This window comes from Antennarius striatus, chromosome 19 (assembly GCF_040054535.1).
Source record: "Antennarius striatus isolate MH-2024 chromosome 19, ASM4005453v1, whole genome shotgun sequence".
NCBI classification, from domain to species: domain Eukaryota; kingdom Metazoa; phylum Chordata; class Actinopteri; order Lophiiformes; family Antennariidae; genus Antennarius; species Antennarius striatus.
In genome coordinates, this window is record NC_090794.1 from 2,580,531 (window position 1) to 2,607,116 (window position 26,586).

General features: G+C 42.0%; 3 protein-coding genes and 1 non-coding gene across 8 annotated transcripts; 1 reads left to right on the top strand and 3 right to left on the bottom strand.

Moving 5' to 3' along the window:
* The first annotated feature begins 2,343 nt into the window (after positions 1–2,343).
* bpnt1 (bisphosphate nucleotidase 1) lies at positions 2,344–8,617 on the top strand. 5 transcript variants are annotated; one of them, XM_068342059.1, is made up of 11 exons: positions 2,344–2,444; positions 2,627–2,757; positions 5,260–5,378; positions 5,485–5,589; positions 6,788–6,895; positions 7,145–7,193; positions 7,410–7,493; positions 7,650–7,741; positions 7,813–8,010; positions 8,161–8,266; positions 8,371–8,617. In XM_068342059.1, the coding sequence occupies exons 2-11, from the start codon at positions 2,724–2,726 to the stop codon at positions 8,520–8,522; spliced, it is 1,047 nt and encodes a 348-aa protein (XP_068198160.1). In that variant the 5' UTR covers positions 2,344–2,444; positions 2,627–2,723; the 3' UTR covers positions 8,523–8,617. The 5 variants fall into 5 exon arrangements, with proteins under 5 accessions (XP_068198160.1, XP_068198164.1, XP_068198163.1 ...); XM_068342061.1 differs by lacking the exons at positions 2,344–2,444; positions 2,627–2,757 and adding exons at positions 3,957–4,078; positions 4,261–4,392; XM_068342063.1 differs by lacking the exon at positions 7,410–7,493.
* Positions 4,510–4,592, bottom strand: trnal-cag (transfer RNA leucine (anticodon CAG)). Its single transcript has one exon. It is a non-coding gene; the product is annotated as a tRNA-Leu (tRNA).
* Positions 8,618–8,749: 132 nt separating the features above from the next.
* On the bottom strand, positions 8,750–13,860 carry LOC137613140 (serine/threonine-protein phosphatase PP1-beta catalytic subunit-like). Its single transcript, XM_068342064.1, has 8 exons — positions 13,725–13,860; positions 11,988–12,119; positions 11,456–11,686; positions 11,038–11,142; positions 10,758–10,829; positions 10,401–10,552; positions 10,111–10,245; positions 8,750–10,024 (listed from the first exon to the last, which is right to left on the bottom strand). Exons 1-8 carry the CDS (start codon positions 13,774–13,776, stop codon positions 9,920–9,922), a joined length of 984 nt encoding a protein of 327 aa, XP_068198165.1. The 5' UTR covers positions 13,777–13,860; the 3' UTR covers positions 8,750–9,919.
* Positions 13,861–14,675: 815 nt separating this feature from the next.
* On the bottom strand, positions 14,676–25,952 carry LOC137613763 (phospholipase B1, membrane-associated-like). Its single transcript, XM_068343189.1, has 42 exons — positions 25,731–25,952; positions 25,082–25,135; positions 24,654–24,714; positions 24,548–24,582; positions 24,163–24,247; positions 24,023–24,074; positions 23,760–23,840; positions 23,582–23,662; positions 23,440–23,501; positions 23,000–23,075; positions 22,794–22,889; positions 22,474–22,548; positions 22,338–22,391; positions 22,179–22,253; positions 22,040–22,100; positions 21,801–21,859; positions 21,596–21,669; positions 21,404–21,447; positions 21,199–21,307; positions 20,596–20,647; positions 20,390–20,470; positions 20,250–20,315; positions 20,059–20,159; positions 19,840–19,921; positions 19,644–19,748; positions 19,047–19,142; positions 18,899–18,970; positions 18,743–18,820; positions 18,177–18,237; positions 17,990–18,048; positions 17,590–17,657; positions 17,461–17,504; positions 17,142–17,241; positions 17,017–17,068; positions 16,847–16,927; positions 16,690–16,755; positions 16,489–16,583; positions 16,212–16,293; positions 16,013–16,117; positions 15,844–15,939; positions 15,675–15,749; positions 14,676–15,143 (listed from the first exon to the last, which is right to left on the bottom strand). Exons 1-42 carry the CDS (start codon positions 25,783–25,785, stop codon positions 14,868–14,870), a joined length of 3,282 nt encoding a protein of 1,093 aa, XP_068199290.1. The 5' UTR covers positions 25,786–25,952; the 3' UTR covers positions 14,676–14,867.
* Positions 25,953–26,586: the final 634 nt, after the last annotated feature.

Sequence of the window (26,586 nt, forward strand, 5' to 3'; positions counted from 1 at the left end):
TGCGTAAAATTACCGGGACGCACCGCCAGCTGGTGGGAGAACCTGGAAGTTGTCCTCCAGGAGGAATGGAGTGAATTTCCGCATGTGCCGGTCCTTTCTCCTGTCGTGGGAGTTGTGACGGAGTTCTTACTCTTATAATCGTGTTGATCAACACACTAATGAGGTTATAGATGGATCTCTTTAGATCTTTAGATCATTTTTGATGCAATGAAAATGACAATTGTTGTCCTCTCAAATTGTTTGACATTCAATCTAGAGTCAAAACTTTTAGTTCATGATTTGATTTGACCCAATAATCTGTAGGAAATTGGAAAAATATAATTTCAGCATTTTTTTAAGCATTAATGTACAACTTTTGGTGCTCCCAGCTTCCTTCATGTCTGATCTTTTTTTCCCCGTGAAATAAGAAAAAAGGAGTTCGATTTTTTTTTCTTAGCAGAGAGGAAGAATTTTATTTTAATTTTTTTTTTACATTTTACTCTAGTGATACCCACAAGGAAATGATCAATCGGCTCCAGTACACACATTGTTAATTAGTCGCAAGTATATGCTGGACTGTGATTGGTGGATTTCAGGCCTCCTGTCCACGCCCCCTGCTGAGGTCTGCTACGATGTTTGGTGAATTGAGACTCCTGGCCACGCCCTCCCTGCTGTGTTCTGTCAGATAATTGGTGGAGCTACCTGAACAGGTTCCGTGAGACTGAGGTAGATTTTTATTGTTTGAGCACAAAACCAGAGTTTGTCAGCAACAAACTGAGGTTCGGGTTCTCCTGGTTCAGTCTGAACTTCATGGGAAACTCGGTGAGTTGTCGCTGCGCTCTCCGTTATTAAATCAATCGCTGGTTTCCTCCGCGTCGCTCTCTGCCCGTGTTGGACCCTCAGGGCCCGTCGACGGAGAAAATCCACTGTTTCTTGATGTTTCTTTCTTGTGTAGACACTTGTCGACAAACTCTAACGTTTGACAGTGTTTCTCCCTCCGACAGTCTTCTGATCCCGGCCCACCCTGGAGAGATGCGCCTCGGAGACTCCGTGCGTAACCGCCGCCGAGTCTGGTCCTCTCCTGACGTCACCGCTGCGTAAATGATGAACCCGACGCTACAGAAACAATTCTTAGGTGTGATGAGAAGGTGTTTGTTTTGTCATTTTGGTGTTTTTATTCGGAGAAGGTGGTTTATTTACTAGATGGTGACATCCTGGTGAGTAAATGGAACCTGTCTCTGATTCGGGGCTGAGTGTGTTTCAGGTAGTTGTTCCCTCTGTGTCCCGTTCAATGTACCTGTAGCACACGGGAGGGAGCGGTTTGGACACTTTGGTGTTACTAAAACACACCAAGATAATCCTCAAACATTTCTTTTGGACTGGATTATAATCTGATGTACCTCAGTACTGCTGCCCCTGCTACATTTAAATCTCACAAGACTTCCTGGTGAGAGGCGGTGGACACTCCAAGCATGACGCCAGCTCAAACAACCGGTCACACACAAACTCACGCTTACAGGCAATTTGGAAGCAACCGATTCACCTGAAGTGTGTTCTTGGAGGTCAGAGGAAGCCAGAGAACCCGGAGAGAACCCACGTAGACACATCCCGCTGCGTAAAATTACCGGGACGCACCGCCAGCTGGGGGGAGAACCTGAAGTTGTCCTCCAGGAGGAATGGAGTGAATTTCCGCATATGCCGGTCCTTTCTCCTGTCGTGGGGGTTGTGACGGAGTTCTTACTCTTATAATCGTGTTGATCAACACACTAATGAGGTTATAGATGGATCTCTTTAGATCTTTAGATCATTTTTGATGCAATGAAAATGAAAATTTTTGTCCTCTCAAATTGTTTGACATTCAATCTAGAGTCAAAACGTTTAGTTCATGATTTGATTTGACCCAATAATCTGTAGGAAACTGGAAAAATATAATTTCAGCATTTTTGAAAACATTAATGTACAACTTTTGGTGCTCCCAGCTTCCTTCATGTCTGATCTTTTTTTTTTCGTAAAATGAGAAAAAAGGAGCTCGATTTTTTTTTTCTTAGCAGAGAGGAAGAATTATATTTTAATTTTTTTTAAAAATTTTACTATACTGATACCCACAAGGAAATGATCAATCCGCTCCAGTACACACATTGTTAATTAGTCGCATGTATATGCTGGACTGTGATTGGTGGATTTCAGGCCTCCTGTCCACGCCCCCTGCTGTGTCTGCTACGATGTTTGGTGAATTGAGACTCCTGGCCACGCCCTCCCTGCTGAGGTCTGGCTGATGATTGGTGCATTGAGACTCTTGGCCACGCCCTCCCTGCCGTGTTCTGTCAGATAATTGGTGGAGCTACCTGAACAGGTTCCGTGAGACTGAGGTAGATTTTTATTGTTTGAGCACAAAACCAGAGTTTGTCAGCAACAAACTGAGGTTCGGGTTCTCCTGGTTCAGTCTGAACTTCATGGGAAACTCGGTGAGTTGTCGCTGCGCTCTCCGTTATTAAATCAATCGCTGGTTTCCTCCGCGTCGCTCTCTGCCCGTGTTGGACCCTCAGGGCCCGTCGACGGAGAAAATCCACTGTTTCTTGGTGTTTCTTTCTTGTGTAAACACTCGTCGACAAACTCTAACATTAGACAGTGTTTCTCCCTCCGACAGTTTTCTGATCCCGGCCCACCCTGGAGAGATGCGCCTCGGAGACTCCGTGCGTAACCGCCGCCGAGTCTGGTCCTCTCCTGACGTCACCGCTGCGTAAATGATGAACCCGACGCTACAGAAACAATTCTTAGGTGTGATGAGAAGGTGTTTGTTTTTTCATTTTGGTGTTTTTATTCGGAGAAGGTGGTTTATTTACTAGATGGTGACATCCTGGTGAGTAAATGGAACCTGTCTCTGATTCGGGGCTGAGTGTGTTTCAGGTAGTTGTTCCCTCTGTGTCCCGTTCAATGTACCTGTAGCACACGGGAGGGAGCGGTTTGGACACTTTGGTGTTACTAAAACACACCAAAATAATCCTCAAACATTTCTTTAGCACTGGATTATAATCTGATGTACCTCAGTACTGCTGCCCCTGCCACATTTAAACCTCACAAGACTTCCTGGTGAGAGGCGGTGGACACTCCAAGCATGACGCCAGCTCAAACAACCGGTCACACACAAACTCACGCCTACGGGCAATTTGGAAGCAACCGATTCACCTGAAGTGTGTTCTTGGAGGTCAGAGGAAGCCAGAGAACCCGGAGAGAACCCACGTAGACACATCCCGCTGCGTAAAATTACCGCGACGCACCGCCAGCTGGTGGGAGAACCTGAAGTTGTCCTCCAGGAGGAGTGAATTTCCGCATGTGCCGGTCCTTTCTCCTGTCGTGGGAGTTGTGACGGAGTTCTTACTCTTATAATCGTGTTGATCAACACACTAATGAGGTTATAGATGGATCTCTTTAGATCTTTAGATCATTTTTGATGCAAAGAAAATGAAAATTTTTGTCCTCTCAAATTGTTTGACATTCAATCTAGAGTCAAAACGTTTAGTTCATGATTTGACCCAATAATCTGTAGAAAACTGGAAAAATATAATTTCAGCATTTTTTTAAGCATTAATGTACAACTTTTGGTGCTCCCAGCTTCCTTCATGTCTGATCTTTTTTTTTTTTTCGTAAAATGAGAAAAAAGGAGCTCGATTTTTTTTTCTTAGCGGAGAGGAAGAATTATATTTTAATTTTTTTTTACATTTTACTATACTGATACCCACAAGGAAATGATCAATCCGCTCCAGTACACACATTGTTAATTAGTCGCATGTATATGCTGGACTGTGATTGGTGGATTTCAGGCCTCCTGTCCACGCCCCCTGCTGTGTCTGCTACGATGTTTGGTGAATTGAGACTCCTGGCCACGCCCTCCCTGCTGAGGTCTGGCTGATGATTGGTGCAATGAGACTCCTGGCCACGCCCTCCCTGATGTGTTCTGTCAGATAATTGGTGGAGCTACCTGAACAGGTTCCGTGAGACTGAGGTAGATTTTTATTGTTTGAGCACAAAACCAGAGTTTGTCAGCAACAACCTGAGGTTCGGGTTCTCCTGGTTCAGTCTGAACTTCATGGGAAACTCGGTGAGTTGTCGCTGCGCTCTCCGCTATTAAATCAATCGCTGGTTTCCTCCGCGTCGCTCTCTGCCCGTGTTGGACCCTCAGGGCCCGTCGACGGAGAAAATCCACTGTTTCTTGATGTTTCTTTCTTGTGTAAACACTCGTCGACAAACTCTAACGTTTGACAGTGTTTCTCCCTCCGACAGTCTTCTGATCCCGGCCCACCCTGGAGAGATGCGCCTCGGAGACTCCGTGCGTAACCGCCGCCGAGTCTGGTCCTCTCCTGACGTCACCGCTGCGTAAATGATGAACCCGACATAAACAGAAAAAATCCTTAGGTAATTAAGAATTAATTAGATAATCCTCGAACATTGGTCTCATGCACATATACACTATGTATATGTATATGTGTGTAACACACACCCGCTCACCCAACCGAGACCCTAAAACAATATTGTCAGAAGTGGGATTCGAACCCACGCCTCCAGGGGAGACTGCGACCTGAACGCAGCGCCTTAGACCGCTCGGCCATCCTGACATATACATTCCGCTAGCGTTTACGTTTATTGTAGGTCTTCTGACTTCCTCCTGTAATCCAGACGAGCCCAAAGAACAAACCTTCAATCCAGACAGCAACTAACTAATAACCCCATTTAAAATGTGCAGCATGCCGTTTCCGGTTGGCGTCATACCGCGTCACGGGATGCGTTTAGATTGTCGTCAGGTTGTAGCATGGAACTATCTTGACAAATCTTTGTTTGGGTTGACGCGTCATTAGGCGACACGAGTTGTAGCAGGGAACTATCTTGACCCATCTTTGTTCGAGTAGACGCGTCACCACCGCGCTTCCGGGTTCTCCCATTCAACTTGTCGACACCGAGTTTCGTGACCGCTTCATATCGGTGTTCCCGTCGGACAGCGTTCACCAATACTCGGTATTTGCTTTACATTGATCGGTTTTTGCTGCACATCAATAATATGTTTGTCGGTAATTAGCCAGAATCGCAGAACGTTTTCTTAAGGAGCTCCACCAAAAATATGTAAATCAGGACACGTTAGCTCATGATTGCGTTTATTTTATGGCGTTTACGAGGTTATCCGGTCACTGCAACTCGAGGCTGTAACTCATTTTATGGAAGATGTCGTTCATTGATTAATCATCAACTAAAGATGTCCACCAACTAACATTTCGCTGTAATTCTCAGACATGTCTGGAAGTCCTGTGGTGATGCGGCTGCTGGCCTCAGCCTACAATGTGGCAGAGAAGGCTGGGTCCATAGTTAGGAAGGTCCTCCACAGTGGAGATCTTGGCATTGTTGAGAAGGTTGGGAAACGCATTATCATTCATTTATTCCATTATTCCAGTAGGACTTAACCAGCTGTTTAGATGCATGTCAGGTATTAACCCTCTCTCTTTGACCCCTGCACAGACCGGAGCTAATGATCTGCAGACGCTGGCAGACCGGCTGGCACAGCAGAGCATTTGTGCTTCACTTTCGAGACGTTTCCCAAAAGTCACCATCATCGGCGAGGAGGTGAGTCCGTTAGAGCAGGGGTACCCAACCCCCGGGCCGCGGACCGGCAGCAGGCCGTGGGTCATTTGGTACCGGGCCGCACAGAAAGAAAAAAACATTTACATTACTTCCGGTTCATTTATTTCGGAGTCCGAAAGATGTTTTATTTTGAAAAATTACACGATTCTCTGGTACATCCGTTTATGTCAGTGGTCCCCAACCACCGGCACAGAACGTTTGACTTTCTCTTTATTGATTACGAAATTTATCAGCAGGACAATATTGCCTGTACTTAGGAAAGAAATTTCGATTTACGCAATGTAAAAAAAACACAGCATCGCCTGATACTCGAATCTCCCACAGGTTCCTGAACGCAACATTCTCAAATCTGCTCTGCCATTGGCTATTACCTATTACGTATATCTTTCTGGCATCCCATTGGCTAAGAGGGATGCCACTCCAACTTCTGCGTGGCGCTAGAACGGTGCTTATTGAATGTTTGGCATTCGGCAATCGAACCGTGAGGTGTTCTGATAGTTTTTTCGCAAATATAACAACTTTTTGAGTGTTCGCTATGGACCCCGAGAAAGTGACGGAGAAAAGAGGAAAAGAAAAGTTTTTTTTTTGTCCGTACAAACAAAGTAAGAGATGATAGAAAAGCGTGAAAAAGGGATGCGTTTGGTTGATCTCGTTAAAGAATTTGGCCGAAATGGTGGGGCAAGAGGGCATTAACCAAAGAGGGCAAAAAAACAACGAGGACAGCAGTTAAAAGGTAAATGACTATCATTATTATTCTTTACTCTGTTTAAAACATTTTCTCGGAATTTTTGGGGGGGCTTGGAACGGATTAGGGCATTTGCATGGAAAACGCGTCTCTACTTAGGTAATTTCTTCCGGAACCAATTAATTTCGTAAGTAGGGGTAACACTGTATTTCAAAATAAACCTCATTAGTGCAGTCACTTGAATCGAGTTATAATTATAATTATTTCATTTACAGATATATCATCAATTTATGGGGGGAAAAAAAAGGTTGTTTATTGTCTGTTGATGTCTGCATTTTACATAAAACCACTGCGGATGATTTATTATTAGACTACAGCAAATGGAAATAGTGTCTGAGATGAAACCGGTCCGTGGCGCAGAAAAGGCTGGGGTGGATGTAGATGGATGGTTCTTCATGGAGCCCTGATGAATCCGTGTACCTGCTTGTTCATTAGGATCTTCCTTCTGAGGAGACAAGTGAGGATCTCATTGAGGACGGCCACTCGGAGGAAATCCTCCAGAAGACGTGTCCAGCAGAGTACAGCGGGCTTAAAGAAGAGGAGGTAAGCTGTGGATGTTACACTGGCAGAAGTTAAACTTGACACTTTTTGCTTAAGCCGTTTATCTTTCGATGCTTATCTTAATTTAAAATTACAAAAACAACAACTGAAACTTGTAAAAACCTTCGATAAAAATTCATGTGTTCGAAGTGGACTAATTTAAATTCTTTGAGGGAACATTGAACATTTCCCCTCAGAAAAAGACACTCATGGTTTCTCCTGCTGTGTGCAAATGTTTCTTCTGAATCTCAGCTGGTCGTGTGGGTCGATCCCCTCGATGGCACCAAGGAATATACTGAAGGTAGGTTTAACAGATACGCTATGAAAATGTGTGTGTGTGTCCGCTCCAGTGGTGGTGTTGCGTAATTTTAACCTGATCACTTCCTTCTATACATTAATTCTTCGAGTTGCTTCCTGCTGATTGGCTCGTAGCTTCACAATCACGTTGGTTTTGTTGTTTCCCTTCCCTGGTTGTGTACCTCTGTCTCTCTCTTCTCTCTCGCTCATCCGATCCTAGCGTCACGGCGTCTCCCTCACCCAACTGGAGCCCAGGTGCCACACAAATGGTCGGACCCCCCTCCGCTTTACACCACAGCTCTCAGTATGGGACGGCGACCAGAATAACGACTCCTCGATAATTTTCCGGCCTTTTTTCTTTCTATCCTGCATGCAGACACCGTCAACAGCACATTGAACTAACCACACACGACATTTTCAGCGGCGTCAAGGTAACATCCTGTTCTTTTTGTCGTTTCAGGGCTCCTAGACCACGTGACAGTCCTTATTGGCATTGCATACGGAGGCAAAGCCATTGCGGGTGTCATCAACCAGCCGTTCTACAACTACCAGGTACACACCAGGTGAAACACTCACATCCTAAACGTCGCCGCCATGTTTGATACAAAACGTTTCCTCGTCAGCTCGGGGCGGGAGCAGAATTGGGAAGGACCATATGGGGGATGCCTGGACTGGGCGCCTTTGGATTCCAGCTAAAGGAAGTCGAGAATGATAGACGCATAGTCGTCACCACACGTTCCCATAGCAACAAGGTGGTAATGGACTGTGTGAACGCCATGGAGCCTCACGAAGTTGTAAGAGTGGGCGGCGCCGGGAACAAGGTGAGGTGGATTCTGAATAACTCCAACAAACGGGTTACTTAAATCAAAATGAAATGTTTTAACAGACATTTGTTGTAATTGTGGAAATGCTAGAAATGCTAAAAGTTCTTTTGACTTCAAAGAAACGTGTTTCCTCTCGCTTCTCTGCAGATAATCCAGCTGGTTGAAGGACAGGTTTCTGCTTACGTCTTCGCCAGTCTAGGGTGCAAGAAGTGGGACACGTGCGCGCCTGAAGCCATCCTGCACGCCGTCGGAGGTGCAGATCACCGATTCTGTTCAGCAGAGGATGTGTGAAATATTCAAAGAAAAACTTTTGTGTTTAAAAAGGGGGTTTTATTCTCCTCTTCCTCTCTCGTGCAGGTAAGCTGACCGACATGCATGGTAACGGCTACCGCTACGACGCTAACGTGAAGCGAATGAACTCCACCGGCGTCCTGGCGACTCTACGTAACCACGAGTTCTACCTCAGCAGAGTTCCACAGTCGGTCCTGCAGGCCCTCAAGGCCGACTGAGGCCTCTCTTCTGTGTGCTAAGAGTTTTTATTTTTAAATCCATCTGACCTGGAACATCCATGTTTCTTTCAACATTAAACTCCCGTCTCCACCGACTTGACGCTTCAAGCAGAGAACAGGCAGAGGCTCCACGGCACTTCCATTTATTTCACGTGTCTGAAACAAGCGCATCACTTTCAAAAACATCCTAACACACCGTTTCCAATTTGAAGACAGATTTACAAGGCAAAAAAAAAAAAAGGCAAGATCTGAAATAAATAACAGACATTGGTTAGATGTTGATCAGCGGGTTTTTCGTTGTGATCGTCGTGACTTGATGATTCTGATCTGTTTATAAAGTCATGCAATGACAAAGTGCAACTCAGAGCTCGACATCTAGTGGGAAACGTTTGTCTCTACTTTTCTACAAGTTACCAGAAGGGCGTTAACATTAAAACAGGACGTGAAACTTTAATGTTGTTGGATTATGAATGCCCTCGTGAAGGAGAAGCTCAGGCTGGCTGTCCTTCGCTAAAACTGGTTTTAATAGCCTTTAAAGATCTTTATGCTAATGTGGAAAAATCTTAATATTTATTGCACTTGTCTCATCAAAAACCTCATTTTACAGAGTCCTCCACTTGGGAGAAAAACATTCTTGAGTCAAATGGGAAAAACAGTCACTTATGGTATTTCCTAAAATTTCAAGAGTTTGATCTTATGACAGCTATTTCTTGAATTTATGAAAATTAAGCTGAGCATAAAGGCTAGTAATGTAATCTGTCTAAAGGCAACAAAATCCACCTACAAGGACTTCTAAGACTCGGTGAAAATAGTGGTAATTGTTCTCACACCATTTAATAGATATTTAAGTCTTAATGAGTTAGTAGGTGAGTTTTGATCTTGTTTTGTCTGCTGGAAGCATATTGAACAACTCAAACTATTCCCAGGACACGTACAACTTCAGCCAACATGGAAGGGGAATGGCAGTTAACAGGTTAATTACATGACCGTGGGACAAAGACAAGAAACCCTGTAGTCAGGGAGAATTTCCAGAAACTACACTGGCTATGGAAAAGATCCCATCTCAGTATTTACAACATCACTATGGAAATGTGAGGACAGAGAAGCATGTTTCCTTCACATCTTTTCCTCCCCATGAGAATGACTGATGAATCCTGAACGGACTGAGTGGAGGGTTAATACGTACCATGGAATGAAAGGAAAATGGGGAACAAATACCACTCATGTTCATAAAAATACCTACAGAACAAGCAAAAATCACTCCTGGAGTTTCTATTTACACATGGACAAGCTGACCGGTGGTGGTGGTGGTGGTGGTGGGGGTCTGGAGTGTCTGAGGCAGCCTGCAGGAACGTGAAGGGGTGGGGTGGGGACGCAGGAGAGTCAGGGCCAGCCGCTCACCTCTTCTTCGGTGCCTGAGTGGTGCGAGGTGGGGTGACAGGGCGCCCTGAATTCACCCCTCCGTACTGGTACTTTGCTTTTTTCTCTGACGGCTTCAGGATCTGAAAGACGGGATAAGATTAGGTGATGAATAAATGAGGATCGGATTAACTGGGATTTGCGTTATGGGATCACAGATTATTCGTACCTGGAAGGAGCACATGAGGGACTCGTCCACGCTCATCATGCCGCCGGCGTTGTCGAACTCCCCGCAGTAGTTCGGGGCGGAGAAGAGTGTCACCAGCTGCCGTTTGGCGAAGAACTCGTAGCCGTCTTCAACAACCTGGAAGGAAAAAGAGCCGGAAAATTCAGGGGACATAAAAGAATTTGGCACCAACTTTGAGATCCAGTTAATAGCTGCCAAAATCCAGCGTTAATATTTTATTGGCTCCATTGGTGATGTGATGGATACGGTTGGTGAAGCTCCAAAAGCGTGACCTGATGCGCTCGGCAGATGAGGTCCAGGTCGTGCCGGTTGAGAAACTTGCTGACCACGTCGGCCCCGAAGGTGAAGGAGACACCCCGATCGTTCTCCCCCCAGCCCTGGACGTCTTTGTCCGGGTCCGACCACAGCAGATCACACAGCAGTCCTGACATACACACAAAAAAACCCCCCACAACAAACAAAAACCAGTTATAAAATGTTTTTGCTGCTCGTCTGAGAAACTTTATGAATGGATTTTGAAAGTTTTAAATTTGTCTCCAACATAAACAGCATTATTTATGGAAACCATCACCACAACATCAACACTGTCTGCTTTTAGTTGTGTAAACACATATTGTAGGATAACACACCTGTGTCGGGGACGTCTGTGGGTCTCATAATGCGTCGAATTTGTTCCATGGATTGTAGATCAGGTGAGAGTCCTGAGGAGAACAGAGAAGTGTGACTAAAACCCGTCAGAGCAGAAAGACGGGAGCCGTAATTATCATAAAGCAACAAATATCATGTTGGTCATGCACACTACTGAATGTCTACTACTATAGTTGTAATGAAAGATTAAAGCTATTTTTAACTCCTGTAAACACTTTCATTACACAATAGCAAGCAGATCTTATTCAGGAGTGCACTAACCTCCATGGCAACAGAAGATCTTCTCATCAATAATTGCAGCAATGGGCAGACAATTGAAACAGTCTGTGAAGGTCTTCCAGAGCTTTATGTTGAACCTGCGCTTGCCTGAGGAAGAGATGGAGATGCGATGATCGTAAATAAGGTTTTATCTAAAACAGGCTTTCTATACTCCTACATAAATTCAATAATATTTCTGCCATCTTAGTTTAATATTTAATATTTCTCTGCAATCTGTGGACACATCTGTGTTGATCAGGAAGGAGAAAAGTGTTTTGGAGTGAGTAGTTTGCAAAAGAGAAAATAAAAGATACAACACCAAAATGTGTGATTCTTAATTTTAAATGATAAGGATTCCTACTGATGGTTTTTCAAACATGAGGTACACTGGACAAACAGACTTTTTTGTGCCCTGACTTACACTCATCATAGAAGCCGTAGATGCGATTGATGGAGGCACACTCGTGGTTCCCCCTGAGCAGGAAGAAGTTCTCTGGGTATTTGATTTTGTAGGCGAGCAGCAGGCAGATGGTCTCCAGCGACTGCTTCCCTCTGTCCACATAATCTCCCAGAAACAGGTAGTTGGCCTCTGGAGGAAAGCCTCCATACTCAAATAGCCTCAACAGGTCTGTGTACTGTCCATGGATGTCACCTGGAAGGATATGTTACTATAACTCCTATCCAAATGGACAACACAATTTCACTTAGTGCTGAAAAAAACTGTAAAATTGAATTAAATGTATAATGTGTGTGGGGAAAAAGAGGTTAAGTGACCTCTAGTGGTGTAAATGCAGATTGCAATCAAATGAAAAAATAGTGGATTGCCTTTTTAATCATTGGAAACCCAAAAGATTATTGAAAATAAAATTCAATTCCATATCCCTACCTCCTTCAGTTGGCAAGAATAACTACAAAAGACACAAACATTTTTTAAAAAAACCTGCTGTTCTCACCACAGATTTTGAGTGGAGCCTCCAGCTCTAGCAGGATGGGCTGACTGAGGAAAATCTCTCTAGACTTAATGCAAAGCCCCCGCACCTCCGCCTCCGTCATCTGTACGACCTTCCCTGGACGACATCCTCGCACTGGAAAGTAGTGCAAAAAAGAAAGAAGAAAGAAACCAACTGTCAACAATGGATGATCCATGAACAGGGACAATTAAACACAAGACACAGGGACAAATAAACACTGAGTAACTTGTCATTGTGCTCAATAATTATAATTCAAACTCAAGATAATAACATTATGTCAGACACTTAAAATTAGACATGCCATTTTCTCAATACCGGTTGCTATGAAGTGGTAAACACAGAAATGAACAGCTTGTTGTCTCAGCTGGAAGTATGTTTGTGAGTTAGCGCAGTATGATGTAAGCAGAACAAACAGTCTAGAGGGCAGCTCCACGAGTAAAAAATTAACAACATGCTTGCTGTTTTCCTCAGTCGAGAGCTAAATGAGGCTATGTGTTCACTCATGTTTACCTGTCAGATATCTCAAAAAGTTGCTGATGGATTAAAAATAATTGTGTCAGGGCCAATTTGTGGCCAAAATAAGGGTTGATTTGAGGTGGATCCAATAACTGATGTGGATTTTGGATCACCTTCCTCATCATTGCGAGATCAGAACATTTTCGATATTTCGCTAACATCAACAAAAATAATGAAATTTTAAAAAAGCTCAAAACGTTCTTCATCTTTTCTTTACAGATACATGTAAACATTTGTCATGAAAATAATCTGCTGTAATATATTTCTTTTTTCTCCTAGGGTATTCTCTCTTTTAACGTCTTAGTTACGGCTATAAGAGCAAAAAATATTTCACATTATTTGACCAGACCAAACTTCACTTTAAGATCTTAACCCAGGGTCACAATCTAATGAAACTTTCATTGCAGAAATGTGTGTGAAAAAACCAAATTATTTCATGAAAATATGTAAAATAAAACAAAACTAAGCTATAACTGCATACTGATGGATGTAGCATTGGATTAAAATTATTTTTCCCGATAGCAATCCAGAACAGATAGACCTCAGATATGTCACATTTACAGCAAATAAAAAAAATTAAAAAATTAAATTAGAACTTTCATACAAATGAAATACATTCTTTAATGTGGTAGTAGTCTATAGCTTAATATTAATCTAATTTATTAAAATATATTTTTTAATTAGAATAAAAAATGACGTTTCCTACGTAAGGGGGTGTGTCCGGGAAGGTGGCTAACATGCTAGCTAAGTTGCTTAATTAGCTAACGACAACAGTTTTACGTTAAAAGATTCTTTTTTTCAGCTACTATCCTCTGTAATGAGTCAGTATTAACTTGCCCACACTCTACTACTTGACTAGTTTTGCTATGATAACGTTAACTATTACCACCAGTCAACCCAGCCCTCTACCTAGCAGTAAGCTAGCTTTCCCTCTCACTACACATTATAACAGACGGTGTCCCGGCTAATGCTAACTAGCAGTTTAACACGAGCGACTAGTTAGCTACCAGCGGCTGACATCAACATTACTCCAACATCAGGGAACGTAACCGTTAGCTTAGCTGATAGCTAAGGATGCTAGATGCTAAAATTAGTTTTAGCGTTCCGTTAAGTTAGAATCTGAAAAAAACGAGAATTTTAGGTCGTCCTCTAGATTAAGGAATAAAATTTAAAAAAGACAAACCATCGGTAATGCTGCCTTACCTTCTAGTAATCGGGAGATGATGCTGTCAACGTTCAACTCGCTTTCCGCCATGTTTCCGATACAAATAACACAGGCAGGCAGGAGCACGGACAGTTCGCCCTGCGCGTTGACTTCAAGGTTCAACAGGCTGCACACGCTCACGGTGATGGAATGCAACAAAGTAAATTTACTCAAGTGCACGGAAGTAGGTGATAAGTTTAGGAGCAATACGCGCTTTGTGACACACAAACACTGCAGTAAGATAATAAAGCCAAAAGGATATAAAAACACAAAATATCTTAATACAGTATATATATAGAGAGAATAAAATTATTATATGAATGCGTTTATGGTTTGTGACATTGGTTCAGTGGTCAGGTTTCAATTTATTGGATTCAATCAATCAAGCCTCATTTTACTTACTAACATTTATCTTGGATATCTACTTCATCCATCATATGTGCATCAGAGATTTCTTTTAACACAAGCTTGAAATGCATGGGATTGATTAGAGGATTTTAAAACATGTATTTTATCAGTCTTTATCAGAGCAGAGAAAATATCTCACTTTATGATTAAAACCAAAGCTTGTCAGTCTGTTATATAGTATATTGGAATGACCGTTACAGGGAGGGTTGAAGGAAAGTCTTTCCAATCCAAGCAGCAGCTTGTTCTCAGAAAAAAATTTTTTTGGATTGATCTCATTTCCTAATTTATTGTGGAGGCGGATGTAACTGTGATGTTGGAGTCCACGACAAATTTCGCTAGGATAATATAAGTGTATCTGATGATAACATATCATTGAGCCAAATCACTATCATGGCTAAAAACCAATCAGTTAGATAATGTAGAGTTTATAAAGATGGGAGACATCAGAGATCAGGAAACATCTGATAGCACAGGATTCCTTGTTGTGTCTGTGGTAACTGCATTATTGTGTACAAAGTACATCAACCATGTCTGACATACGGTATCAAATTTATTTTTTACAATAAATACAAATGAGTACAGAGAAATGCACATTATATGGATTCAACTGGGTTCCTATGCGCCATAAAAACCACATCTCTTTTATCGCACCTCTCAAAAACCACAGTCAAATATGAATTGTTGCAGCTCTTGCAGAGTTTCTCTTCTGGAGTCAACTTTCTGCCTTCAAGTGATCAAAATCCAGTTCCTTTCATTTCTACTGGTTTCTCCAAATTTTTTCTCTGACGGCCAATGAAGGAGAGGATCAGCCAACCGCCAATGACGCCGGCCAGTAAACTGAAGATTCCTATGATCACCGGCACCCACACGGGCATAGACCAGGGACATTTGGTCACGGGGATGGTTGGTTCGACACTGGTGGTGGAGCTTGAGCCGGGAGAAGCAGTAGTGGTGGTGGTCACTGGGGGGCTGGGGAGGCTGTTGACTTTAGTGAAAATGAAGGGATTGGCCTGCATGAAACAGGAAGTGACCAGTCAGAGCAGTTAGGGAATTATGAGTTAATTCAAGAAACATTAAGAAATAATTAGTCACATTTCTAAATCACGCTCATTATGCTTTAAATCATATCCCACCTCCTTCATGACTGAGATGTGTCTTATTTTTGCCTCACTACTTTTTTTTTTAAAGGTACTTCTTGCAAAGGTTTCAAACTTTTCACCCAAATTCTTGATGAAATATTACATACAAAATATAGCCTCCAAAATACAATGTTATATATGAATAATAATTAATATTGAAATGGAACTAAATTGGGTTCCACGGACACTTAGTTTTCCCATCATGTCGAGGGGGCCTGAACACATCAGTCCCTTTGATTCAGATGACGATCTGGATCGCTCGTGAAATGTAAAGGAATGTTTTACCTCTCCAAAACACAGAAGGAAAACATGCACAAAATGTTTGATTCTTGCTAACAGACAGAAAAACAAACCACCTGCACACACAAACACACACACACACACACACACACAAACACACACCTCAGAAGGGCAGCGAATCTTGGAGCGGTCATGTGTGAAATTGTTGTAGGCCTGCTTCCTGCCTACGGGTTCCAACTATTAAGACAAAGAGAGATGTTCTGTGAACCAAAAAGAAAACACTTGGACATTTTGTGCTGTAGTGCGATCCGTTTCTTCCTCTCTATCTCACCATATTATTCCAAAGGGCGATGGCCATCTCAGCGTGAGTCCGCTCACTGATGTGGAAACAGTCCACAGAGAAGAAACTTGAGTCGACCTCGCCTTCCTAGAGGAATACGTTTATATATGTAAGTTTGTGGAAGTTTGTGTGGATGCATTTGTACGGCTAAGTATCTCACTCCTATATGAGGGATGAAGGAAGTCTGTAAGAAGGGCTGGAGGACCACCGCAAAATCTTCTTTTCCATCATAGCGATCTCCAGAAACCAGCTGCTGGATCTCAATCTGGAATAAAAAGAGGGAAATTGTGAAAAATGACAGATGTACGTTGTTTTTTTAAAAAAAGAAATGGAATATTAATTGCGTTTGTTGCATTTACCTGATACTTGTGATTGATTCTTTTTATCTCTTCAAGCTCTGGAGAATTTTCAACCGGGCTGATGACGCATGGGCAGCTTGTCCTGGAACAGAGTATAAATCTCCTTTTGCAAAGGTGAGCTAAGTCTGTTTTTTGATCAAGTCATGATCTCTCCAACTAACTGTGTCAACAATTCCACCAGCTAGTTGTCAGCTTTATCCAACTGCTGATAGATGCTTGTAATTAATGGTCTTTTAGAAATTATTCACTGAAACCTGGAGGATCTTGTAGAACAAACCTCGGCACTAGAGAGCAGCCGATCGTGTTCTTCTTAACTGTTTTCAGTACGTCTATTTGCATGACCTCCACGACATTAACCAACAGCCTCGGTACCTAAACACACATGAACAAGAAGAAGATGGGGAGGCAGAAGCAACTTAAACAAAGTGCATTTGTGAGCACAGCAGATGGCAACGACCGATCACTATTAGCAACACACCTCTTTGTACAACATGTCCAAACTGAGCATCAGATTGTGGCTGTAATTCTTGGAAGACAGGTTATCCTGCAGAAATATATATATATAGAACATGTTGTTTACTGCATTACATGAGGAAATGTGTGGATAATTATGTGCACTATTAAAGAAAACGTACTTGGTCTGTGCAGTAGTTGCACAGATCATTTCCCCCGACAAATATCGTCACAAGTTTCCAGTCCTTTGCAAAATTCACATCCTGCACGACAGGAATGCAAAAAATGAGCATGCAAGAGGTAAACATGAATAGAAGCAACATATATGACTTATTTTGGGGGGAATTCTCACTTTATTTTCTCTCAATGCCTTGATGAGAGCTTGGGTTTGTGCTGGGATATCTCTGGAAAAGAAAGAAGGTATTTAGGAGCGCAGCATTTAAATCAGGTGGAGGATCTAGAAGAAAATGAACGTACGAGGCCTTTGCTGCAGGTGTGGCCATGTTGAAGCCCTTTGCATTAAAGCCCTGGGTTTTGGAGAAGCCTTTTAAGGAGGGGTTGAACTTCCTCAAGATATCTAATGGGAGAAAGAACAGAATCATTACGTATTATTTGAGGAAAAATTGGAAAAACCAGCAGGGAGTGAAGCCTGAGGTTATGAAGGCTGCAGCAGGCACTGGGCGTCATGCATGACTCATATTCATATCTTACATTTCCTGTGTGCAAAATGACTAGAAGAAAAATGTGCACATGAGGAATTTAGCGCCAAACATTTCATCTAGCGGGATAAACTCACTCGGTAGCGTCGTGACCGTTTCCAGAGCCTTGTCCCCTCCGATGCTGAAACAAATAACCGAGAATCATCAGCGGGGGTTGAAAATGTGACGCTAAAGTAAACCTGGTAACGACTGCAGGCTCGTCGTACCTCCACGATACTCCTTTATATTCTTTATCGACATCAAAAATGGTTTTTGCTTTCGCGCCAGAGGCCGTCTGCAAACACAGAACAAACATGTAGTCTCCGACAGCAATGAGACAACGTCAAAGATTAAGCCTGACATCAAAAATAAACCAAAGCATAAAAGAGGCAATTATCACTAGAGCTACATATCTGGTTGATAACACATTGATAGAGAGTTCATGGTTCAATGACACCAAGTAGCTGATAACAACAGGTCCACAGTTAACCTTAAATTACAGGTATGTTTCCCCTTCAAAGTACAGAAATACCAGATGATGATGATAAATTTTGTACACTGTGTTTTCTTCCTCATCCTTTCTCATCGGACAAAATAAAGTGGATATCGCGGTGTTACGACACTAACCGTCGAAGCGTCTCCCAGCGCTGCCACCACCTTGATGTCTGCAGGCCTCAGCTTGTGAGCTGTAGATAAAAGACATACAGGAGATATAACGCACTAATGTCAAGGTCAAACCCCAAATATGTAAATGTCAGTGTTTGAGCCATAACTGTAGAGGACATCTCTGCTGATCATGCAGAATGTGGCTCACCTGAAGCTGGCACAGGGTCAGACGGACCAAGGTCCACGCAGGAGAAGTCACTTCCCCAGTTCTGGATGGAAAAAAAAAAACATTAAATGGTAATCTGATTACAGTACAGGTACATTCCGAAATGTTGAGTTTCCCGTCTATTTCCGTTTCACTTGACTGTTACAGTACGGCTGAAATTCAAACTTAACCCTTCTTACGAGTTTGATTTGTTCACGTTCATGTGATAAAAAGCCACAGAAAGCATCCAAAGCAATCTCTTTGCATTATTTATTTTTTAATAATAAAAATTAAAAACCTGTTAAATGTTAAATTTATCATCTAATGCAGAGAAGCGAAGAAAATCTCCATATTTAGGAGGCTGGAACTGGAACATTCTAAATTCTTCTTAAGGTGCTCTTTTAAAATTGTTTTAACATTCATAAAATTCGTCTCGGGTTTATGGTCTGTTGCTGAATTTATCAGTTAATTCTATAATTGTTTGCAACACTGTGTTGATTTTCAGTGAAATTGTTGCATCATTCAGTAATTAATGATTTTATTTGCACAGATTCAGGCTGGACTCTTACTGTGATTGGTTCAGGTGTTGGAGGGGGACCGGCGTAGACGTAGTCGCTGTTGTTGTAGGTGCGGATGAATGGAGCAGTCTGTAAACAAAGAATATGAATTAGATCACATGATCAGCCTTAAAATGCAGCGAAAATATTGTCACAGAGTTTTCCTACCTTGTCTGGACATTTCAGAGTAAGGTTAGTTTTAAAATCCTGCACAGACGTTTTACTGCCCAGAGGCTCCAGCTGAGGAAACAGGTTGACAGGCTGAGTATCAGTCAGTACTTCTAAATATGCGTGATCACGTTCTGCTGGTGCTAACCATGTTGTTCCAGAGCGAGCGAGCCATCAGCGTCTGAGCCTTCTGGCTCAGATGGAAGCAGTCGGCGCTGAAAAAGGAGCGATCAGGGCGGCCGTCCTGTGGAAAAGGCGTAAGAATGCAAACGATTTGGGGTTCATATGTTTAAAGAATATTTTTATGCGATCTTTTACAGGTTATTAAAGCGACAACTTGAAGACAGAAAACAAATTGATCTAAATATAAAACACAAATTTTAAATCCTGCTTGGCAGCTGACTTGTTGAGCCCCAAATAAATTACTTAATGGACATAATGTCTGTGTCAGTAAATAAATCTGCTGGACTTTAAGAAAGTTAAAATCTTAAAGTCCGGTGGATCGATTTAAACAGCTTTGGAGAATGGCCATAATGAGGATAAAAACACTGCCTTTAGAATACAATAAAAACAAAAAAAGACACAACATCCAACAAGTTCACTGATTAATTTATTTAAATACGTTTCAGCAACCAGTACTTTTGTATAAAGCCAGGCTAGCTGTTCTCCTCTTTTGCGCTGTGTGCTAAACATTTACATCAAATAAGGACCTGATGGACCACATTCTTAAAGGTCTGGTACTGACCGGCATCCTGGGAACGATGATTTCTCTGAAGAAGGGCTGGATGACCACGGTGAAGTCTGGGCGGCTGTCGTACCGGCTCGACTCCACCAGCTCACGCAGCAAATGCTTCAAGAAAGAAAAGAGACGTGAACGCCTGACCAAGAACTAGATTGTTCCCGTCGACATCCTGGAATGTTTTCCTTCTCCTCTTCTCTACCTGATATTTTCTATTGAGATCTTTGAGCTTTTGGAGAGCTTCAGAGTTCTGCTTTGGCAAAATGACACAGGGACACAGGATTCTGGCAAAAGGAGAGATAATAAAATATTTATTGCTGTTTAACGAATCATAATGGCAGGATGATGGAGTCACATAAAAACGGCCAAGCGGCCGTAAAACGTCCTTAAATGATGTCACTAAGAAACAAATGACACCTACTTCACCAGCCAGGTTGGACATCTAAGAGAAGAATCCATGTGCATTTCTCTCAACGGGATAATCTCCAGTGGCTCCACTAAGTTCACCAGAGCCCGCGGGACCTGAGAGAGGTCAGGTAAATTAAAGAACCAGCAACCAAACTGACATACACTGGAAAAGATTACAGCATGTCTAAAAGCAGAATAATCTACCTCTTTGTGTAGATAATCCAGGACGCCGCGAATATTCTGAACATAATTCTCTGCAGAATAGAACAGCTGTAGAGAAACGAAAGACACGTTCAGGTTGTGTCTTCATCTCGTGCGTTCGTGACTCCAGGTTGAGCACTCACAGAGTTGTAGCAGTGGTCACAGACGTCGTTCCCACCGATGAAGACGGTGATCACCTTCCAGTCGGACTTAAAGTTGACTCTCTGTGGGAGAGGAAGAAGAAGTATGGCTATTAGATTTGCAAGATTTTGTCTTCTGTTGTCAAATCAGGTGTGGATTTACACAGAGGAGGTTGTGCTTATAAAAACAGGATTAATCTAACACTTACAGAGTCTTTCTTCATCCTTTCCACCAAAGTGCGAACTTGTGACGACAGGTCCCTTAAAATACAAGGAAATACAGTTTGATAGAAGCGCGTTGATTTAAATTTGTGTTCACACAAACGCAGATTTTTGTCTTGTTCATTTCATTCTCAAACAAAGGTAATATATTTAATAATCGTATTTTGATGAAAAATTATGCAAATTCTAAGAAAAATTACATTGAAATTTTAAGTTCCCAGGATGATTTTTTTTCTTTCATTTTTATGTTCAAATGCATGAATCTATTGTTAAGTTGGAGAAGTATAACAATGTAAGCAACTAAGACTTGCTTTATTAATTATACACCACATTAATTCAGTATTTTAAAAAAAAAATACTGAAATCATTTAACTAACAGCTCACAGAAAGTGTGATTTCCGGGTGGCATCTTGTCATCAAAGACATTTTCCCCTGGCAATAAATAACCTATCCGATGAGCTAGTCTGGGACTGAAGAGCTCTGAAGCATACATCTAATCTCAAGGGCTTAAATCCGATAAGAGTTTACGGCAGGAGCAGGTATAAACCGACAAGACTGATAAAAAATAGAAAGCCTCTGATAGGACTCACTTGCTCTTAGCTCCAGCTACAGCCTGGTTGAGGAAAGACTGAGGAGTGTTCTGTTTGCCCATGCCAACAGAGAAGCCCGTCACGTTGTGGTTAAAGTGTTTCAAGATGTCTGTTTTCACAAATGAAACAATAAAGAAGTATTTCAATGGGAATGTTTGAAAATCTGCACATGCTTAATTCATGTAACGTGACATCTGAGACTCACTGGGCAGTGTGGTGACCGTTGTGAGGTTTTCATCTCCACCGATGCTGCAAAAAAAAGCACAGCAGCAATAAGAGTTTGTCAGTAAATAAATGAACACTCTTACAGAGGAGCTCCGCTAAACCAAAGCTGCGACGCATCAACGTTGGTATTAACGTTGTGGTATTTGATGGTGATGATGAAGAGTGGATTTACCTCCAGGATAAACCTCTGTACTGACGCAGGACGTCCAGGATGTTGCTCGGGCTGGACGCGATTCCGTTTCCTGCCTGATGAAATAAGATGCGAGTTCAATGAACGACCTTATAATGATGTGAAATTTATACATGTCCTTCCAGTCTATGGACTGTTATATATTGACTATTTTGTGAATGAATGGATGTACTACATATCTACTCACTGTCAGGGAGTCTCCTATAGCTGCCACCACCCTGATGTCTGCAGGTCTGAGTTCATGGACTGGGAAAATAGAGAGGAAACAGACCATCAGCAGAAATATAACATGATACAGTATTTTTTGCACTGCAAGGCGCACCTTCAATAAATGGCCTAGCTTTAAAACTTTTTTCATATATAAGATGCACTGGATTATAAGGCACCTCTGATTACATGGCTAGCATATAGCATTAGCCACCTCACCTGAGGTGGGTGGAGCTGGGGAGGGGCTGCGGTCCTCACAGGGCATCTCTGTGCCTGTAAACTGAGTGGACACACATCCACGATGAGAAACAGACAGGAGTGAACAACACCGGCCTCTACTCCGTTCCACTCTACTCACCGGGTGAAGGAGAGGAGAGGCGTCACCATGGCGATAGGAGGGAGTGTTCCCCTCTGTCCTCAAGAAGGGCCGTTCCTTTAGAAAGAAGGTGCGACAGACTGTGAGATACTCAAACCTCCTGATTCGACTTCATGGGTGTGTCGTTAGCCCAGCGCTCACCTCGGTTGGACAAGGCAACGCCGAAATCTTCCCATCATCCTTCATGGGCTGCAGCTGAGAGACAAGATAATTATGAAACTTGAAAAAAAAAAAGGTTCTTTGCAGAAATTGAAATACAGATGGATTTAAGACTCACCAGATTAGACCACGTCTGCACCATCAGGTCGTCGGTTCGTTGAGACGCTTGTGAGTCCGAGAGAGGCTTCCCTCTCTGTTGAAAATGAAAACAGGATGAATCCCTCCCTCCTGCAGTCAGATAACTAGAATGTGTGTCTTTCAACATAAGGAATATATTAATTAGTAAATTGATTCAGCAGGGTGTAGATCTAGACTGTTTTCTGCTGCTTTAAGTTGTCTTCCTGGATTGTAATTTAAAAGTTCACCACATAAAGTAAAATAGAGGCTCTTGTACGGAAAAAAAAAAACAGCTGTGAAAAGAGAAAGGTCGTGACTCACAGGGGCGGTGATGAGAGGCGAGTCCTGCACCAGGACGGTGAAGTCATCCCTGCTGTTGTACCAGCTCCTCTTCATCATGAGCTCATCCAAGGACTCCTGAGTCGAACAGAAAGTTTAAGATACGGATAAACCTGAACCGATTAAAAGTTCAATGCAGTTTAACCAACAAATGAAATGAAGGAAACAGAGATTTATAGTAGACAAACCTTCAGAGCATGACTCAGGAGGACCTTCTGCAGTCTGGCTTCTCCTTCGCCTCTTGCCTCCATGCATGGACATTCCCTGTCGGTGAAACGGGTTCATAAAAAAAAGGATCATCACAAGAACGGTTAATCCTTTTTGTTGTGCCATCACTGCTTTCTGTCCTCTGGTATCTAGTCTTGATCTCGATAAGATGACCTGATCAAAAAAGAAAGTACTCTCTCCACCAACGCCCTCCGGGGTGATATCAGCTCGATGACACATCACAAATTACCCCCCTCAAAATTGATAATTTAATCTCCCAGATCTGGATTATGATCTGGATCCACTTCCTCATGCTGGCGGTATCTTATTTGACTGATCTAGTATAATTTTTTATTTCATAATATAGAAGTAATGTGAAAAAAGTGAAAATATTAGAACTGTAACTCTATAAATATCTCACCTGATGTGGAAGCCATCAGTATCCCCTACCCACAATGCAATGCTGACGATGGTTCGCTTCAGCTGCGGCACAATCGGAACAAAGAAGGAGTGAATGTCTGAACGCTGATGGGGACAAACTCTGCATGCGACCTGAAACACACCTGAGGCCGCAGCAACAGCAGGGCTTCATCCACGTCTTCTACCGCTGCTTGAACGGCAGCCTGAACAAGAACACAGACAGACTGAGACAACAACGCTCACGCTTCAAAAAAAGAAAGAATAGCAGATCAGAAATCTTGTTTATGGATGAATTGATAACAGAGAGGATGAAGACTTTACCTGCTGCTGCTCACAGGCACAGAGCTGATCAATGTGAACGAAGACGAGGAGCAACTTCCAATCTTTGTCCGTATCAGTGACCTAAAAGAGAAGATCAACCACCTTTAGCCATTTTATGTCCACTAGATGTTAAAGAGTCACTTTCAATTCCAAGTAAGGTGCACAACTAGTTTCCTTACACGTAAAGAAAAAATAAGTCTGATTAACATCCAAATTCATATATAAAATAAACTGGGAGGATATAATAATTATCCTTTATGTACCTGATTTTGTTGGAGATGTGGGGATATTTCTTTGGCTTGCTCCAGCAATGTGCTGCATTAAAACCAAACAAAAGGAAAATACTTCAAACCAAAGCACACAGACTCCTCAGGTGTAGATTCCCACGCGTCTCAGTTTGTACCTGTGGTGAATTAACTGAGGACCGTACAGCTCTGCTTCACCAGACAGATGACGAACCAGTGCCGGATTGAACAGAGTCATCAGTTCTGATAGAGACATATTACCATTAATCATCACTAAATTAACTGGAAATAGTTCCGATATTATAAACAAGTTTATGAGGCACTGTAAGTAAATATTGTTGTTTTTCCAACTCAGTTGAACGTTTCAAATTTAAACTGCATTTAAAAAACAACTTTTGTTAGTTACAGCCTTAAAATATAGAGAAATAAATTGGATGTGATAATGCTATCTTTACAAACAGTCAATAAAAATTGAATAACTGCGATATTTATGTTCATGTCCCGTAAACACTAAAATAAATAATAAATAATAATACATCTTACCACTGAGTCTTGACACCACTGCGGACAGTTCATAGCTGCAGGAAAAATAAAGACAGAGGTGAGTTTGGAAATTCCGATGATACAAAAATGACTTCCTGTCGCTCACCTGTTCCGGTGAAGTCCGATGGCGGAGAGCTGAGTGACGTCAGAGGGCCTGACGGTGTCGACTAAAACAGAAAAACACATTTTTTTGTGAAAATCAAACAAGGAGATGAAGGAAGATTTGTTTTACTGAAAAAAAAAAAAATTTGATTTTCTTTTCTTAAAAAGTAAAATATATCCCATTGCAATAAAATGCAAAAGAAGTATGAAACTAAAATAGCAGAAGGGCCTTGTAATCTGATATTGATAGCTACCATCTATAATATTTGTGAAAAAGTTAGGAGAAAACAGGAGAACCTGGAAATTACGATATTTGTAATGACACTTAAATGCAACGTCCACGCTGTATTAAAATCTGTGTTTATTATAGCATTTAAATCAGCTCACACATTTGTACCAACGGCAGCGATTAAAATAAGAATATGGACTCACCATTTGAAGGGGGAGGCTGTGAGGGGAACATCTGAGCACAAGGAAACCCAGTTACTAAAAGACATCAGGGAAAGACAACAGAAAGCGCATTATTATAAACACACAAGTTTAATGTCGTGGAGGGTTAAGATGATTTAATGGTGGGTAAAGTGTAAGTATTAGGATTCTGTGCTATAGTTTCTTTCCCGGCTTCACACTTTAGTCACCATGTCTCCATGGAAACAGGTGTGAAGCTCACTCTCCTTTCGAGACACAGGGATATAACACCAACTTCCAAGCATTCCACACTATTTGATCACTTGAAACTGCAGAATCTCTGGATTCAAACCTTTTCTTAAAGATACTAGAATAGAGGATTCCTCTAGCAAAAAAATACACAAAGCGCAGAGACAGTTTTTCCTAAAAAAAAAAAAAAAAAGAATAAATATTTCAATGACAAAAATGAATGACTGACAAAAAAACCCAAAACTTTTGTCCAAACTGAAAATACACTTTTAAACTGTAGTTTTGTCTTCTTTTCTCTGCTGATGGGTGCCTAGTCGTATTTCGCAGAATAAAATTCAACTTCATTCCCTAAATCGATACCCCTTATAAAATCTACCAGCTGATTCTTAATGTTTATGATTGGTTTGAAGCAGACGGTGGGAACCTTTCGTCCATGCGAGGCCCAGGACCGCGAGCATAAGCAGCTGTCGGAGCATCATCTCTCTGGTTTTCACTGATTTCTGTCCTGGTGGATCTTTTGTGCAGCCGTTCTCAGCCGTGTCCTCCTTCCCTCTCTCCGTCTGAAGTCCCTCTACGTCCCTCTCAGTTATACCTGATCCGTATACATGTGAGAAATGTGCAAAAGTGGGCGGGACTGACTTGACCAAAGGACGCAGCCGCTATTCTTCATCAGTTAACAATAACACTGATAACACACTTTTACTGTAATGAGTGAAAGTGAACTTCTGGATGAACTATTTTTAATCCGCTTTCACTTAATCGTTCATTTGGTGACAGTAAACATGACAATTAATAACAGGATCTCAGTCTTTAATGGTCGAACCGGAGGCTGTCGTTCTATTTTGAGTTTATCATTAACGATTATATAAGCATTGTTTTGTCCTGGGTGTCCCAACTGTTCACCATATATCAGTGGGGAGGCGAACCCATCACAGAATCATCAATCCTTCTCCCTCTTCCTACCCAAAATAAATATTTTTAATGGGAAAAATCCATCTATCAGTGTGTCCTTTACCAACCCTGATCAAATACTGTACTGGTGTCCACAAAACCCTAAACATTTTATTATTATTTAACATCTACTGAAGGCCTTCACACATCAACTTCACCTTGACATTTTTTACCTGACCTTATTAAGCCCTTCAAATATTCATACGACCTCGATTACATCAGTGTAACCTCGGTGCATCACGCCATCGTCGAATGGTCATTTTCTCAACATAAACAGCATGATGCAGCAAATCCTGCAGACTTAGGCAAAACAGGTTATCTGTATCGGT

What these genes read in the sequence shown, in the direction of transcription:
- bpnt1 (XM_068342059.1), top strand. Translation starts at nt 2,724, where the DNA reads ATGATGAACCCGACGCTACAGAAACAATTCTTAG. An exon ending in GCTACAGAAACAATTCTTAG is followed by an intron (nt 2,758 to 5,259) that starts GTGTGATGAGAA and finishes TGTAATTCTCAG; the next exon opens with ACATGTCTGGAAGTCCTGTG. An exon ending in GCGGGCTTAAAGAAGAGGAG is followed by an intron (nt 6,896 to 7,144) that starts GTAAGCTGTGGA and finishes TCTGAATCTCAG; the next exon opens with CTGGTCGTGTGGGTCGATCC.
- LOC137613140 (XM_068342064.1), bottom strand. Translation starts at nt 13,776, where the DNA reads ATGGCGGAAAGCGAGTTGAACGTTGACAGCATCATCTCCCGATTACTA. An exon ending in CACAGACGTCCCCGACACAG is followed by an intron (nt 10,553 to 10,757) that starts GTGTGTTATCCT and finishes TGTGTATGTCAG; the next exon opens with GACTGCTGTGTGATCTGCTG. An exon ending in TCATCTGCCGAGCGCATCAG is followed by an intron (nt 10,246 to 10,400) that starts GTCACGCTTTTG and finishes TTTTCCTTCCAG; the next exon opens with GTTGTTGAAGACGGCTACGA.
- LOC137613763 (XM_068343189.1), bottom strand. Translation starts at nt 25,785, where the DNA reads ATGATGCTCCGACAGCTGCTTATGCTCGCGGTCCTGGGCCTCGCATGG. An exon ending in ATCGGACTTCACCGGAACAG is followed by an intron (nt 24,583 to 24,653) that starts GTGAGCGACAGG and finishes TTTTTCCTGCAG; the next exon opens with CTATGAACTGTCCGCAGTGG. An exon ending in GTGACCACTGCTACAACTCT is followed by an intron (nt 20,316 to 20,389) that starts GTGAGTGCTCAA and finishes GTTTCTCTACAG; the next exon opens with CTGTTCTATTCTGCAGAGAA.